The sequence below is a fragment of the Bufo bufo genome, chromosome 5 (assembly GCF_905171765.1).
Source record: "Bufo bufo chromosome 5, aBufBuf1.1, whole genome shotgun sequence".
NCBI lineage: Eukaryota > Metazoa > Chordata > Amphibia > Anura > Bufonidae > Bufo > Bufo bufo.
The window spans coordinates 400,049,264-400,066,341 of NC_053393.1; the positions used below are offsets into that span (position 1 = coordinate 400,049,264).

The window sequence follows — 17,078 nt, forward strand, 5'->3', positions numbered from 1 at the left end:
CACCTCTGAATTATAAAAGTCTCTAAAATGCATACTTTTGACCCAAGTCCCTCTGTCCCTCTTTGATCCTTAAATGTCTCTCTTTTTGATCTGAGGTATAGATTTGCATTATTAAATGTACAATATTGATCCAGAAAGTGTTTTTCTGGTTCCCATATATAGAAGCCCCTCTTGTAGATTATTACATTATTTGATGCAATTTGGATTTTGGAAATTTTAATATTCAGATAATTTTTGCACTATTTTTTAAAAGAAAACTATTAAACTGTATAGACATGCAGGAAAAATGAGTCCTTCACACCATGAACCATAAGTGTCTTTCTTGGACCATCCAAAAAGTTGGGAGGTATGAAAATGTGTCTAAACATTGCCAAGATTGGGGCACATTTACCATAATAAATGTGGACCATTTTGTTTCAGTGGAGGCATAGTGACGTGTCTAGTCACCTGAATGGAACAGTAGGCCGACTGTGTGTGTGCAGTGGAGACAGTGTGACATCAGTAATTTAGAACAAGCCCAGATGTTGAGATAAAGATGTATGAGTAAGAGCATGCATGTGTTCTGAATGGAGAGTAAGCCGCTGCCAGACAGCTCTGGCAGTGGCTGAAATCAAAAAGCAGATTTGGGGATTTCAGCATGCTCGACCCTTCTTTCCCCAGACAACTGCCATTGGTGAAAAGTTGAGACACCCCCATACATATTAGATGTTATAGCGGGTCCTACTGAAATCTTCTGTATGTCCATATTTTTAAAAAAATGACTTATATTACCTTGTGTAGATCTTCTATGACTTGCATAAAATGCAGCCACTAAACCTCTCTGCTTTCCTCCACCAGGTGCATAAGGGGAGCCGACTATTAGGTCAAGCTTCTTGTCTCTATTCACATCAGCAGAGTATAGCGTCCAACCAAAATTGCAATATGAAAACTGCAACATAAATAAGATAAGGTTTATTACTGGTAACTCGATGAAACAGCAGATATACAGTATCACCAGCCACAGAATTATTTCAATCAGTGATATAATGGATACATTTTTAAGAATGACTTACTCTGCATTTTATGGTGACATTTGGTTGAGATGAAATCCCATTTTCCTTTGACCCATAATACACGTACACAGAACCCTAGAATAAGGAAATGCTCATTCAATTCCTCAGAATGTAATAAAATACAGCATATTACAAAAAATATCACCAAAATTAGTCTAGATGGGTAATTTAATTGTCATACCATTGTGTGATGCATTTTTACACTGTGATTGGTGGTTCTTACAACCCAAATTTTTACCATACTTGGATCAGAGGTGAAATCTAAAGGGCTTGTGCAGGAATATTTAGTTGAGTTTAGTCTTTATGTTAAGACAATGGTAAGCACTGATTACTAATAATTACTAGTAACCAGTTAATTACATGCAATGACATAGTGTGTAAAGGGGTTGGGCACTTTCTGGAAATATCTGTAAAATGCCATAAACTTGTAGGCAATAGCATAGGAAAACCTAAACCTCCTAATTTTTTACCGCAGCATCCGCGTTGAGGTCCCCCCACTGGTGGCCACTGTATCCACGGTGATAAAGATGACAGTGGTCACATGATTTATCCATGTGATCGCATCCTCATCTGTATCAGCGCTGAAAGTATTCAGTGCATGCAGAGATACATATATTTGTACCTGCTTTCAGCACTAGCATTGAAGAGGGTCTATGTGGGGCCGTGCTCACACAGGTAAATCATGTGACTGCTGCCATCTTGATTGCCATGGACACAGTGGCCACCAATGTCTACTGCGTTCAGATGAGACTCTTAGGGATCATTCAGACTACCGTATATTTGTGTCCCCATCTGTTCTGCAATTTTGCAGAACAGATGTGGACCCATTCAGTTCAATGGGGCCGCTAAAGATGCAGACGGTGTCAGCCAGTATCCATGTATTGCAGATCCTCAATTGGCGGAGTGCAAAACGGATACAGTCGGCTGCATGAGTCCTAAGTCAGTGGGCAACCCTTGAACCAGGGTGCTGTGGTAAGAAATGAGGGGCTTGGGGTTTCCTATGTGGGTGCCTACAAGTTTATGGCATTTAAAGATTTTTTTTGTTTGTTTTTTCAGAAAGTCATGCAACAGGGTCTGTGCATGTTGGTATGTGAGCATGGACCCTTGGCCATGGCTTATTAGGATTTTAGATTGCCCATTACAGTTGCAAGAAAAAGTATGTAAACCCTTTGGAATTATATGGATTTCTGCACAAATTGTCATAAAATGTGATCTGAGCTTCATCTAAGTCACAACAATAGACAATCACAGTTTTCTTAAACTAATAACACACAAATAATTAAATGTTACCATGTTTTTATTGAACACACTATGTAAACATTCACAGTGCAGGTGAAAAAAGTATGTGAACCCCTAGACTAATGACATCTCCAAGAGCTAATTGGAGTGAGGTGTCAGCCAACTGGAGTCAAATCAATGAGATGAGATTGGAGGTGTTGGTTACAGCTGCCCTATAAAAAACACACACCAGTTCTGGGTTTGCTTTTCACAAGAAGCATTGCCTGATGTAAATGATGCCTTGCACAAAAGAGCTCTCAGAAGACCTACGATTAAGAATTGTTGACTTGCATAAAGCTGGAAGGGGTTATAAAGGCATCCCCAAAAGCCTTGCTGTTCATCAGTCCACGGTAAGACAAATTGTCTATAAATGGAGAAAGTTCAGCACTGCTGCTACTCTCCCTAGGAGTGGCCATCCTGTAAAGATGACTGCAAGAGCACAGCGCAGACTGCTCAATGAGGTGAAGAAGAATCCTAGAGTGTCAGCTAAAGACTTACAAAAGTCTCTGGCATATGCTAACATCCCTGTTAGCGAATCTACGATACATAAAACACTAAACAAGAATGGATTTCATGGGAGGATACCACAGAGGAAGCCACTGCTGTCCAAAAAAAAAACATTTATACACGTTTACAGTTTGCACAAGAGCACCTGGATGTTCCACAGCAGTACTGGCAAAATATTCTGTGGACAGATGAAACCAAAGTTGAGTTGTTTGGAAGAAACACACAACACTATGTGTGGAGAAAAAGAGGCACAGCACACCAACATCAAAACCTCATCCCAACTGTGAAGTATGGTGGTGGGGGCATCATGGTTTGGGGCTGCTTTGCTGCGTCAGGGCCTGGACGGATTGCTATCATCAAAGGAAAAATGAATTCTCAAGTTCATCAAGACATTTTGCAGGATAACTTAAGGCCATCTGTCCACCAGCTGAAGCTCAACAGAAGATGGGTGTTGCAACAGGACAACGACCCAAAGCATAGAAGTAAATCAACAACAGAATGGCTTAAACAGAAGAAAATACGCCTTCTGGAGTGGCCCAGTCAGAGTCCTGACCTCAAACCGATTGAGATGCTGTGGCATGACCTCAAGAAAGCGATTCACACCAGACATCCAAAGAATATTGCTGAACTGAAACAGTTCTGTAAAGAGGAATGGTCAAGAATTACTCCTGACCGTTGTGCAAGTCTGATCTGCAACTACAGGAAAAGTTTGGTTGAAGTTCTTGCTGCCAAAGGAGGTTCAACCAGTTATTAAATCCAAGGGTTCACATACTTTTTCCACCTACACTGTGAATGTTTACATGGTGTGTTCAATAAAAACATGGTAACATCTAATTCTTTGTGTGTTATTAGTTTAAGCAGACTGTGAGTGTCTATTGTTGTGACTTTGATAAAGATCAGATCACATTTTATGACCAATTTGTGCAGAAATCCATATCATTCCAAAGGGTTCACATACTTTTTCTTGCAACTGTATTTGTCTAATAGTGATTAAAACTAAAAACTGTGCCAATGTGACACTTTTTTGTCTACATTATTATAAAGTTCATTGATTTCCTCTAGGGTTTTGTTTGCTTGGTGACCAAGGTTTTGTCTAATTTTTGGCACAAAATGTATTTATGTACTATAGAAGATAACTTTCATTTCCTTACTGTGTATGTAAGTTGCCTAGACCCAACAGATGGGGCTCCCACAGCCAGATCTAGATGTCCATCAACATTGAAGTCCAATACTGCCACAGAAGAGCCAAATCTGCCAGCGGACTGTAGAATAAATGTAAACACATAACCAGGTAAACTTACTTACCTAGAAGGTCTTAGCTACAAATAATCAATTATAAACATAGTTATATATAAAAGGTACATTGATCAGCCATAGCATAAAACCATGAACTGGGGAAGTGAATAATGCTAATTACTTATTTTATGGGCCCTGTCAAGAGGTGGGATATGTTAAGAATCTGAGTGAACAGTCCATAAAGTTGATGTGTTGAAAGCAATGGTCAAGTGTAAGGATCAGAGCTACTTTGACAGCAGCCAAATTGGGTAAAGAGAATCTCCAAAATAGCAGTGGTGTTGGCAGCACAGTGCCTTGAAAAAGTATTCATACCCCTTGAACTTTTCCACATTTTTTTCACGTTACACCCACAAACTTAAATTTATTTTATTGGGATTTTATGTGAAAGACCAACATAATGTGATACATAGTTTTCAAAATTTTCAATAAATTAAAATCTGGAAAGTGTGGCATATATTTGTATTCGGCCCCCTGTACTCTGATACCCCTAAATAAAATCCAGTCTGACCAACTGCCTCCAGAAGTCACCTAATTAGTAAATAGTGTTCGGCGCAAATATTAGAATCGCGAATTTTTATCGCTAATATCGCCACTTCGAGAATTCGCAAAGATTTAGAATATAGTGCTGTATATTAGTATTCTCGAATATTCTAGTTTTTTTTTCCCATCAGTAACCTCCCTTCTTGCTTGTGGGCCAATGAGAAGGCTGCTATGTCTTTGTCTAAGCTTAGCAACATCCCTAGCAACCAATAGGAAAGTTGCCTACCCCTTACTATATAAGAACCTCCCCAGCAGCCATTTTCTGTAGTTTTATGGAGTTCTGAGAGAGACAGCAGTGTCATTGCTGTGCTCTGTGCTTTACTGTTTAATTACATTAGATAGTTAGTTAGTTAGTTAGCTTATATATATAATACAGATAATTAGTGGGAGATAGCGTAGGTTAGATAGTGATATAGTGTAGCTGATGGTTCCAGTGCAGGGTGTTAGGTAGCGTTACAATACTTAGTGCACCAATCAGTAATATGTAGTCAGACCTGCTAAAATGTGAAGTTGCACGTATTGCACAAAAATACGCGCATCATTAATTGCCGATTTGCACAATCGCGAATATATTGGAGCACTCTATCTGCATATAAAGCTATTGTAATGTTCTCCCGTGCCAACCATTTTCTCCAGTCTCAGGAAACTTCTAGCAGCTTGACAAATGTATCAACAGTGACGCATGCCTGTATTGCACACGCAATACGCGCATATTACATTGCCGATTTTCGCAATCAAGAAAATAATCGCGAATTTGCGAATATATGATGAATATTCGCCCAAATATTCGCAAAATATAGCAAATTCGAATATTGCCCCTGCCGCTCATCACTAATAGTAAATTCAGGTAAAGAGTTGAACAGCACTCCTCTCCAGTGAATGCGGTGCTCAGTGGTAAGTTAAATAGTCGTGAAATTGGGAAAGACCACGGCATTCGAAACTCAGATGTGTAAATTACTTATTTATTTTATTTTTAATCCATTCGGGTAAATTTATAGCCACTGGCCAACGTTTCAGTCTAGACATAGACCTTGTTCACGGCCTTAGTCATAGTAGCGTGGTTGGAGCGCCAGGTCTAGACCGAAACGATGGCCAGTGGCTATAAATTTACCCGGATGGATTAAAAATAAAATAAGTAATTTACACATCTGAGTTTTGAGTGCAGTCGTCTTTCCCATTTTCATTACTATTAGTAAACAGAGTCCACCTGTTTATAATTTATTCTCAGTATAACTACAGATGTTCTGTGAAGGCCTCAGATGTTTGTTAGTGAAAATGAGTGATTAAACAGCATCATGAAAACCAAGGAACACACCAGACAGGTCAGGGATAAAGTTGTGGAGAAGTTTAAAGCAGGGTTAAGTTATTAAAAAATATACCAAGCATCTCAGGGAGCACTGTTTAATCTATCATCTGAAAATGGAAGGAGTATGGCACAACTGCAAACCTACCATGACATGGCCGTACATAGCCTTAACATGAAAAAAATGTGAAAAAGTTCAAGGGGTGTGAATACTTTTTCAAGGCACTGTATGTAGTGGTAAGTACCTACCAAAAGAGGCCAAAAGAAAGAACTGGTGAAGGAGTAACAGGGTCATGGGTACTCAATGCTCAGTGATGCACGACTGATCCTTGTAGGCCCCACCATGTTACTTACAAAACTCAAAGTTTCAGCTGCTAATGTCTTGGTGCCAGATCCCATAGATGGGTCAGATCTGTTTGGTGGGACCTACACATTGTTAGACAGGTTGTTTTAATGTTATGTCTGATTGGTGTATGCTTATTTAGCAAACTATGTGGTTCACCCTAAAAAAGTGCTTTGGTTAGCACCAACTCTTTCTCCATGGCCAGTGAAAACCTTTGCAGGTCACTCCTTTTCTATAGGCACAACACTGTTAGCAAACAAGGATGCAATCTATTTGGAAGCTAATTGACCTAATATACTGTATTGTTTCCTTCCATACCCTTTACTCCAACAAGGAAGAGGAGGAAAGCCTACAGCAGAAGTTTTGGAAATCACTGTCCGCGAATAGAGGGCTTGGTTGTATGAACCAACCTTGTGTGTTTTGATATTTGTTCTTTCTTATACCTCACCTATCAAATGTATATGTCATTGATATCACATTTTAGAGATATTGGCATAACAATATAGCCATAGTTTACATTATACAGCTAATATGTACCATGTCAAATAATGCTCACCTTCATCGCTATACCAAGAGAGAGTTATTCTACATCTTAGTACCTCAAAGCCTCTGAGCAATACATCTGCATCCTTATCTAGGTCCATGTCATCAGAAGGAATTCCTGAATCATTACTGTAGATGATATACACACAGCCAACTTGAACATGGCCTAAAGTGCTGCAGCCTGGGGCTCCTACAACTAAGTCCTCCCAGCCATCATTGTTAAGATCACCTTTAGTGACTGTCCTGTAAAAATATTATTATGTTAGGCACTGTTTCAGATGCCTATTTCTGGCTGAGAAACATACATTTCAGGCTGTAGTGTCTAGAAAGAAATAATGTAGAGGAAATACAGTATATGACACCCTCCTAATTTTCAGGTATTTTAGCAACACACATTGCAAACATGAGAATAATATCAAGCACTTTGACATGCAATCTGTATAAACAGACATGATGGGTCATATTAAAGGGTAACAGTCCTATTTTTTTTTATTTGTTAGTTTATTAGAGCTAGGCATGTATACCTGAGTTAGTCTGTCAATGATTGTCAAAAGATCTGTAATTAGCTTATAATAACAGCTTTCATTAATGTCTCCTGCCCCTTTCCACTGCTCCCTTAAAAGACAGTTGCTATGGCTTGTCTGACAGGAAGATGGAGGGGCGGTCCTCCATACTGCATGCCTGCATTAGGCTTCAGAGTGAGGAGACGTGTCTCTCAGTAATCCAATCTTATTGGCTGGCAGAGAGCTGCTGGCTACAGCAAATGTGTATGGGAAGTGAGGGAAAGCAGTTTTGGCCTCAGAGAACTGGCAGAGGAGCCATCTTGAGAAGGTCCTCATATTGTAAATGTTTAAACAGCCGTAACTAAGGGAAAAACTCAAGGAAAACAGTGGTATGTGAAGAAACTAAAGATTGCTTTATGCATAATGCTGCTTACCTACCAACGTGTTACCTGCATCTCCTGGGAAAGGAGGTGGCAAACTTTTACCCCACCACTCATAACAGGCACAGTGACGTGCTAAGGGGGGAACGTGGGGGGTGGTCCTCCCCGGGTGCCAGAGCCCAGAAACAATGAGTGCTTCCATCAATACAGATGGAAGCATTCATTGCTGGAGCGTCGGGAGCTGCGGTCCTGTCACTCAGCTCCCCACACTCCGTCTCTCCCGCACTGAATGGTGAAGCAGCACTTTTTACGTTTTTTTTTTTTTTTAACAGAGGGGGCACAGAGGGCATTTCTGTCATGGAGGGGCATAACTACCGTGAGGGGGCACAATATGAGCATAACTACCGTGAGGGGGCACATATCTGGTCAAAACTACTGTGAAGGTTGTACAATCAGGACAATACTACTGTGAGGGGGTACGATTTTTTTAAAGTATTTGGGGGGGGGGGCAGAAAAGTGACCCACCCTGGGTGACAAACACCCTAGGCACGCCACTGAGCATCACCCCTTTTCTTACGTGCTCAGCTGCTTAAACCCATCTATGATTGTGCATAGGGGCTGAAACTAATGACACAGTATCCCGTGACTATATATGTTTAATGTACAGGCTGCATTCTGAGACAAAAAAAATCCCTCAATGCTGTTCCAGGGAGCTTTTTCCAGTTCTACTGTAAGTCCAGGAGATCTCCCGGATGCTCTGGAAGAGTCGGCAAGTATGTGCTAAAGGCAGGGATGAACAGGAATTATTGGAACTGATATAATACACTGAAATATTATACAGAATATTATATGGATGATCAGAGGATCACATGTTCAAATCCTGTACTGAGGAAAAAAAGAGAATAAAGCTGTTATGTCACTTGTACCCCATACTGAATGCAATAAAAGCGGAACCGGAAAAAAAAACTATGCTGGAACTGCTATGTTTTTTCATGCCCCCAAAGAATATATAACAGTTATACAATACAACCCCAAAATGGAGCCATTAAAAAATGCATTTCGATGCAAAAATTAAAAAGTTATGGCATTTGAAATGCAAAGATGAAATAAATAAATAAATTGCAGTTCCTGAAGTCTAAAGTAGGCCTTGTCCATAAAGGCTTAAAGAGCTCAGTGACTTTAACCTCTTAATGCAAATGATGTACATGTATGTTGCCCACTTTGATTGGATGGTGGCAGATATATTAGGTTGCCTCCCAGTTTGTGCTGATTTGCATATCGAGCAATGAAAATAACCCATAGTTCTGCAATGACAGGGGCTCTCACTGGGATTCAGTGTTTAAATGTGGCACCGTTATGGGATGCCACCATAGTCACAAGTCAGTTTGAGAAATTTCTGATCTGTTAGAGGCCATTGATTGGTCGGCAGAGGTCAGGTGTTTGCATGTGCAGTGGGATCAGAACTGAGGCGCTGGGACTGGATTGCTCTTATAAGTTATTTTCTTAATTTTTTTTTCTTTATACCAAACCCGGCCCTTTGGCAACTTTTTATCAGTCTCAGACAACTCATTTAACATACATAGTGGCGATGTTTAGTATAGATAATATATTATAATATATTATAATAAATAATATATTTACACTTACCATCCCAGTCTGGAATACGGAGAATTCACAAAGTAAGTAGCTGACGGTGTGTAAATATGGTTTGAATACTGAAATTTAAGCATGTTTTTTATATTTGCAGCTTGGATGGCACTGGATAGCAGTTGCATTGAGCTCTGCAATGACAACATGATAATACCTATTAATATCCATGATATAATTCTTGTTTTTTCTTTGAATAACAAATAAATAAATAATTAAAGCTCAGGACAAATATGATGATCTATTTTTGGGACCAGTGGAAAAATGGCTTTTAAATTATGAATTACAGCAAAAGATTTCCAAAGCATTAAAGGGGTTATCCAACAACTATAATGACCCCCTTCCCTAAATGTCTGGGCACCTCATATATAGATTATACTTACCCCGCTCCCTGCATGGCAGCAGCTGCATCGCGGGTGACACTAGGGAGGCTGGTCACCGTTGCGGCCTGCTATTGGCTGGTCCCCCCTGTCACCGGATGTTTTGATCCACACGATGGAAGATGCAGTGGTGCCCTGGGATCTGGAGGGATGTGGGTTCTAGGATCCAGGTAAGTATCGTCTATAGGAGGGGCCTAGGCATTGTGGGGGTATGTGTACTATTGGATAACCCTTTTAAGGAAAGATACCACCTCACCTCTTTTTTTTTTAATCCATTCTTTGTAGTCTCTTTAAAAACTGCATCAAAAAACCTGAATGTGTTGCAGCACCCTAAGGCTGGGTGTGATGCCAGTAGTCCATTCCCGTTGGCATCTTCCCTCTCTCAGCAGTCATGGCCATAAAAAACTCATCCGTCTTACAGCACTGGTCGGCGGGCATGTCTTACAAGCAACTCTTGCCTCCCGGCAGGCACAGCTATTGTAATAGTTCTCCCTGCCCCGTGGGCCTGTTCTGGCCTTTCCCACATGTGCTCTCTCCAGATCTTAAAGGGCCAGCACGTAAGCCCTCCCAGGGTTATTTACACTCCTTCCCCTATGGGAGGGTGCCAGAGTAATAAGGGCCAAGGTTGACTAGTCCTGTGAAGGTGGTGTCTATCCTGACTCCTGCTTGACTTCTGGATTGATCCTGTGCTGCTTGCTGTAACCTACTACCTGTTTACTGGATCAAACAAACTCTGCCTGACTTCGGTCTGTCCACTGACGTTGCTGTCATCTGTCCCCTTAGTGCAATGTTCTGGTTTCTCTCCCTCCTGGGTCAGCTGCGAATGAACAGAGACATAGTTCAAGAGGTAGGAACCTGGCATTTCCCCTGTACAGAGATCTGAACAAGGGAAATGCCAGGTTAAAGGGTGAAGACCAGGGTGGCGTATTAGACAATGGCTGTAGGAGTAGTCTCACATGACTGTTCTCAGTCCGGGAAACTGTAAAACAATAAGGCCTTCTAAAGTGCTCAGGGTAGTAATAAGGCTCTCCCCAAAGTGCCCCCAATAGTAATAAGGCCCCGTAGAGTGTTCCCAGTAATTAAAATGCAGCCAATAGTGCCCGCAATATAATGTCCCCTATTGTGCTGCCAGGAGTTATAATTCCCACTTCTAGTACCTCCAGCAGATATAATGTCCCCTGTAGTGCCCCTAGTAGTTATAATGCCCCTTGTAGTACTCCCAGCAGGTATAATGCCCCCCTGTAGTACCCCCGGCAGTTATAATGCCTCCCACTAGTGCCCCCAGTAGGTTTAATGCCCCTTTGTAGTGCCCCCAGGAACAAACACATAGACATACACTATTTTGGTCCATGATGTGGATTAAACAAGCCCATTGAAGCTTATTGGTCCGTGAATACCACTGACGCAACACTTATGGCATACCTGTAACGGGGCGCCGAAGGCGCACTCGGTCTCCCATCAGCCGCAAACCTGCTGCTTAGCTTCGGGAGCGAGGATCTGTGTTTGGCCTCGTTCCCAGGGCGGCTTTGCTAGCTGGGAGGCTCCCTGCTCCTAGGCCTGCCTTGAGCGCCGAGCTGATCACTCTGTGCTCGACTCGTCTGTCTGTCGGTCATGTGACGCTGGCCACGTCACATGACCCTCACTCCCCACTATAAATAAAGGCGGCCTGCTGGCTACAGGTTGCCTGTGATTTTTGTCTCTAGGGCTGTGTGTACTATTATTGCTTCCTACTTGACCTCTGGTATTGACTTTGTTTGTTTCCTAACCTCGCTTTGCCCGCTCCCTTGGTACCTACGCTATCTCTCGGATTTTACCTCGGCTTGTTCTCGGATTTCGTCTCCTGCCTCATCCCTTGTATTGACGTGACCTCCCAGACCGACCTCGGCTAGGTGACCCGCCATTGCCTTTCCCATCACTGGGTACTGTTGTCTTATCTACCTTCCTGTCTATCCGTTTGCCTTAGTCTTGTGTTCCGCCTTCTGCCTTGGCTGTCTGTTCCTCTCCTTCTCTGTTCGATCTGCTCTACACTTATGTAGGTCAGGGACCGTCACCCAGTTGCGCCCCGTCACCTAGGGAGGGTGGTGCAAGTAGGCAGGGACAGGGTTGACGGTGGCAGTTTAGGGGGTGCACTCAGGGGTGGGATTCAAATTTTTAACAACAGGTTCCCTACTCAGCGGTGGATACGCAGCGCGTCACGAGTGACGACACATATTTACATACACCATATATATGCAACACAGTCACGACATATTTACATACACCATATATATGCTACACACAAATACACTATATATACACTACACACATACCACTCAACTTTTAAAAAGCCTTAGGAGCTAAACTCTGGAATTGAAGCGCTCATCTCCTGCTGCCGCTGTAATTTTAACAACCGAATCTGGAGCACTCTCCCCACAGATTCATGGCCCCTCCATGTTCTCATATTGCTTCTCCCCACATGGCCCCCTCCATGTTCTCACATTGCTTCTCCCCACATGGCCCCCTCCATGTTCTCACATTGCTTCTCCCCACAGATTCATGGCCCCCTCCATGTTCTCACATTGCTTCTCCCCACATGGCCCCCTCCATGTTCTCACATTGTTTCTCCCCACATGGCCCCCTCCATGTTCTCACATTGCTTCTCCCCACATGGCCCCCTCCATGTTCTCACATTGCTTCTCCCCACATGGCCCCCTCCATGTTCTCACATTGCTTCTCCCCACAGATTCATGGCCCCCTCCATGTTCTCACATTGCTTCTCCCCACATGGCCCCCTCCATGTTCTCACATTGTTTCTCCCCACATGGCCCCCTCCATGTTCTCACATTGCTTCTCCCCACATGGCCCCCTCCATATTCTCACATAGCTTCTCCCCACAGATTCATGGCTCCCTCCATGTTCTCAAACTTCTCATATAGCTTCTCCCCACAGATTCATGGCCCCCTCCATGTTCTCACATTGTTTCTCCCCACATGGCCCCCTCCATGTTCTCACATTGCTTCTCCCCACATGCCCCCCTCCATGTTCTCACATTGCTTCTCCCCACATGGCCCCCTCCATGTTCTCACATTGCTTCTCCCCACAGATTCATGGCCCCCTCCATGTTCTCACATTGCTTCTCCCCACATGGCCCCCTCCATGTTCTCACATTGTTTCTCCCCACATGGCCCCCTCCATGTTCTCACATTGCTTCTCCCCACATGGCCCCCTCCATATTCTCACATAGCTTCTCCCCACAGATTCATGGCTCCCTCCATGTTCTCAAACTTCTCATATAGCTTCTCCCCACAGATTCATGGCCCCCTCCATTTTTGTTATGTTGTCACATTTCAATTTCAGCCCCTGGTCGGTGGTCCCCTCCTTAATGCCAACTTGTCAGTGTCACACAAATCACACTCAACCAACCAGGCTGTCCTGAGTCCTGACCTGTCCAGACTCCTTTCTGTTAGGCTAGGGGCCGGCTCTTCAATCTTTCATGGCTGTGTGTGGGGTGTGGACTGTCAGCAACTAGGGCACTCTGCAGACAGTGAGAGGACTCCTCTCTCCTTCTCTGTTCTGGGCTGGCAGCTTCGCGGCGCTGCTCACTCTCAAGACACTCCCCTTTGTTGCCATGACTGCGAGGCTGGGGGCGGGGGGAGGGCGGCAGCACTGTGGAAGACTGGCTGACACACACACAGCCACGCTCACGCTGACTGACTGTAAGTAACGGCCGCAGGCTGAAAAATACAGGGGTGCAGGCGCAGCTGCAGGACCGGGTCGGGATCCCTGCTTCTCACCGGTCCTGCGAACCGCCTGTAATTTTAACAAACGGTTCGGCAGAACCGGAGAGAACCGGCTGGATCCCATGCCTGGGTGCACTTCCTCTCTACCTTCCTTACCCTTGACAGAATCACAGGCCTCAAATTAACATGGACCCTCTACAGAGTCTCACCGAGCATGTGCAGGGTCTTGCCCAAATTGTGAAAGAATTAGGGGAGAGGTTACAGGTACAGGAGACCGCCCAGACACCCCCCATTCTCGCTCCCCCCGCCATTCAGGTAGAACCGCATATTAAATTACCTGACTGGTTCTCGGGTTACCGCCGGAATTTTTTAGCTTTCAGGGAGAGCTGCAGACTTTATTTCTGACTACGACCTCACTCCTCTGGCCCTGACCCACAAAGGGTTGGGATAATCATCTCTTTGCTTCAAGGGGATCCCCAGGAGTGGGCCTTTTCTTTGCCGTCTGACTCCCCTTGTCTCAATTCTGTCGACCTCTTTTTCCAGGCACTAGGGGTCCTTTACGATGAGCCTGACCGGGCATCTGTGGCTGAATCTAATCTAAAGGCCCTTACCCAGGGAGAGCGGCCCGTGGAAGATTATTGCACCCTGTTCCGCAAGTGGTGCTTTCCCTCGGGCTGGAATGAACCTGCTCTCAAATGCCAATTTAGAGCAGGGTTGACAGAGAGGTTGAAGGATATGCTGGACTGCTACACCAGTACTGACTCTTTAGAGGAGACCATGACCTTAGCCATCAGATTAGACAGACTGATTAGAGAGAGAAAACGGGAGCATTTGTTTTCTCCGTATCCCCTTCTCAAACCTGAGACTTCTCCTACCGAACCCAAGATGGAGGCTCAGTTGGACGAGCCCATGCAGCTCGGGATGACGCGAAGAGAACTACGCCGTCGTCGCGGCTCTTGTTTTTATTGTGGCGATTCCGACCACTAGGTTCGTCAATGTCCCAAAGCTCCTCCTTCCGGAAGATCGTCCAAGTCAGAGGGATCCAAGGACAAGGTATTCCCAGAGGTGGTAAGAAGCAAACTATTGCTGCTTGTCTCAATTTCCTTTGGGGTCTTAAAGGGGTCAGGAAGTGCTTTTGTGGATTCGTCAGCATTTAGTTTTGTTGATCTCAAATTTGTTGAACGGGTAGGGATCCCAATACTAAAATTGTCCACCCCTGTCCAGGTGGTTGCTATCGACTCTACTCCCCTCCTGGGGGGCCTGATAAAACTCCGTACTCCGAAGATTACCCTGTCTGTAGGGGTCTGCCACTCTGAGAAATGTTCTTTTTTAATTTTAGAGAATCTTCCAGTACAAGTAGTTCTTGGCATGCCCTGGCTTCAGCAACATAATCCGGTCATAAACTGGAGTTCGGGCGAGTTAGAGAGATGGGGTTCCAACTGTAGTTCTTGCTTAACTTTAGTTCAAGCTGGAGTTTCTTTTGATGCCATTCCTCACTTTATCGCTGATTGTCATGATGTTTTTTCCACTGCTGAGACCGACACTCTCTCTCCCCATAGGCCTTATGACTTTGTTATTGAGTTAGTTCCCGAGTCCAAGTTTCCTAAGGGACGCATTTACAATCTCTCTGGTCCTGAACGCACTGCCATGAGAGACTACATCCAGGAGAGTCTTAAGAAGGGACATATTAGGCCCTCCACCTCGCCCTTGGGAGCTGGGTTCTTTTTTGTTAAGAAGAAGGACGGTGGTCTCAGACCCTGTATTGATTATAGAAACTTGAATAAAATTACTATTAGGAATCAATATTCCATCCTGTTGATTCCGGATTTATTTAACCAGATCTTGGGTGCTTCTTGGTTTTCTAAACTCGATTTGAGGGGGGCTTATAACTTGATTCGTATTAAGGAAGGTGATGAATGAAAAACGGCCTTTAATACCCCAGAGGGACACTTTGAGTATCTTGTTATGCCAATCGGTCTATGTAATGCCCCAGCTGTGTTTGAGAACTTTATGAACGACATTTTTAGAGAACTTATCGGCAAAGTTATGATTGTTTATCTTGATGATATTCTTGTCTTTTCACCTGACTGGAATACCCATGTATCTCACATCAGATCTGTTCTTAGAATCCTCAGGGAGAATCATCTATCCGTTAAATTGGAGAAATGTGTGTTTGGAGTTCAAGAGATTCCCTATCTTGGGTACATTCTTACTCCACATTAATTTAAAATGGATCCCAGTAAGGTTTAGGCTATCCAAGACTGGGTAAGACCATCCTTCTTAAAGTCACTTCAACTCTTTTTAGGATTTGCCAACTTTTATCGTAAATTCATAAAGAATTTTTCTGTTATCGCTAAGCCCCTTACTGATTTAACTAAGAAAGGGTCTGATCTTGTCAACTGGTCATTGGAGGCCTGTCAGGCCTTTGAGACTTCAAAAAATTGTTTTCAAGTGGCCCCAGTCTTGGTTCAGCCTAATCCTGAGGAACCTTTTGTGGTGGAGGTGGATGCCTCGGAGGATGGTGTGGGGGCCATTCTTTCCCAGGGGTCTTCCAACTTTACAAATTTAAGACCGTGTGCCTTCTTCTCTCGCAAGTTCTCTCCTTCGGAGAGAAATTACAACATTGGAAACCGTGAGTTACTGGCCATAAAATGGGCATTTGAAGAATGGAGGCATTTTTTAGAAGGGCCTAAACACTGTATTACGGTCCTCACTGATCATAAGTCTTTACTCAAGAAATATGTGTTGCCAGTGGTTCCTTCTAAAAAACCTCCCTCACCTGCGGAGGTTGAAGGTCAGGAAGAATTTGTCATCTCTAGAATCATGGATGTTAGAAATGTTACAAATGCCTTTCAATACCTGGTCCACTGGAAAGGTTTTGGACCCGAGGAGAGGTCCTGGGTACCGGTGTCCAGGATGCATGCTTCCAGGTTAATTGCTAAGTTTCACTGCAAACACCCTGAGAAACCTCGTCCACAATGCTTGGGTCCGGTGGCCCCTCGTAAAAGGGGGGGTACTGTAACGGGGCGCCGAAGGTGCACTCGGCCTTCCATCAGCTGCAGACCTGCTGCTTAGCTTCGGGAGCGAGGATCTGTGTTTGGCCTCGTTCCCAGGGTGGCTTTGCTAGCTGGGAGGCTCCCTGCTCCTAGGTCTGCCTTGAGAGCCGAGCTGATCACTCGGTGCTTGACTCGTCTGTCTGTCGGTCATGTGACGCTGGCCACGTCACATGACCCTCACTCCCCACTATAAATACAGGTGGCCTGCTGGCTACAGGTTGCCTGTGATTTTCGTCTCTAGGGCTGTGTGTACTATTATTATTGCTTCCTACTTGACCTCTGGTATTGACCTTGTTTGTTTCCTGACCTTGCTTTGCCCGCTCCCTTGGTACCTACGCTATCTCTCGGATTTGACCTCGGCTTGTTCTCGAATTTCGTCTCCTGCCTCATCCCTTGTATTGACGTGACCTGCCAGACCGACCTCGGCTAGTTGACCCGCCATTGCCTTTCCCATCACTGGGTACTGTTGTCTTATCTACCTCCCTGTCTATCCGTTTGCCTTAGTCTTGTGTTCCACCTTCTGCCTTGGCT

The 17,078-nt window shown here is 44.1% G+C and overlaps 1 protein-coding gene across 1 annotated transcript in view; it reads right to left on the reverse strand.

Moving 5' to 3' along the window:
• The window catches only part of GPLD1 (glycosylphosphatidylinositol specific phospholipase D1), a 58,729-nt gene that overhangs the window by 15,440 nt on the left and 26,211 nt on the right, over positions 1-17,078 (reverse strand). Inside the window, exons 13-17 of the mRNA XM_040432883.1 lie at positions 9,393-9,526; positions 6,919-7,105; positions 3,989-4,099; positions 1,053-1,127; positions 772-928 (exon numbers count right to left, since the gene is read on the reverse strand). Of these exons, the coding sequence (XP_040288817.1) occupies positions 772-928; positions 1,053-1,127; positions 3,989-4,099; positions 6,919-7,105; positions 9,393-9,526 (664 nt within the window). The remainder of the gene's footprint in view (positions 1-771; positions 929-1,052; positions 1,128-3,988; positions 4,100-6,918; positions 7,106-9,392; positions 9,527-17,078) is intronic.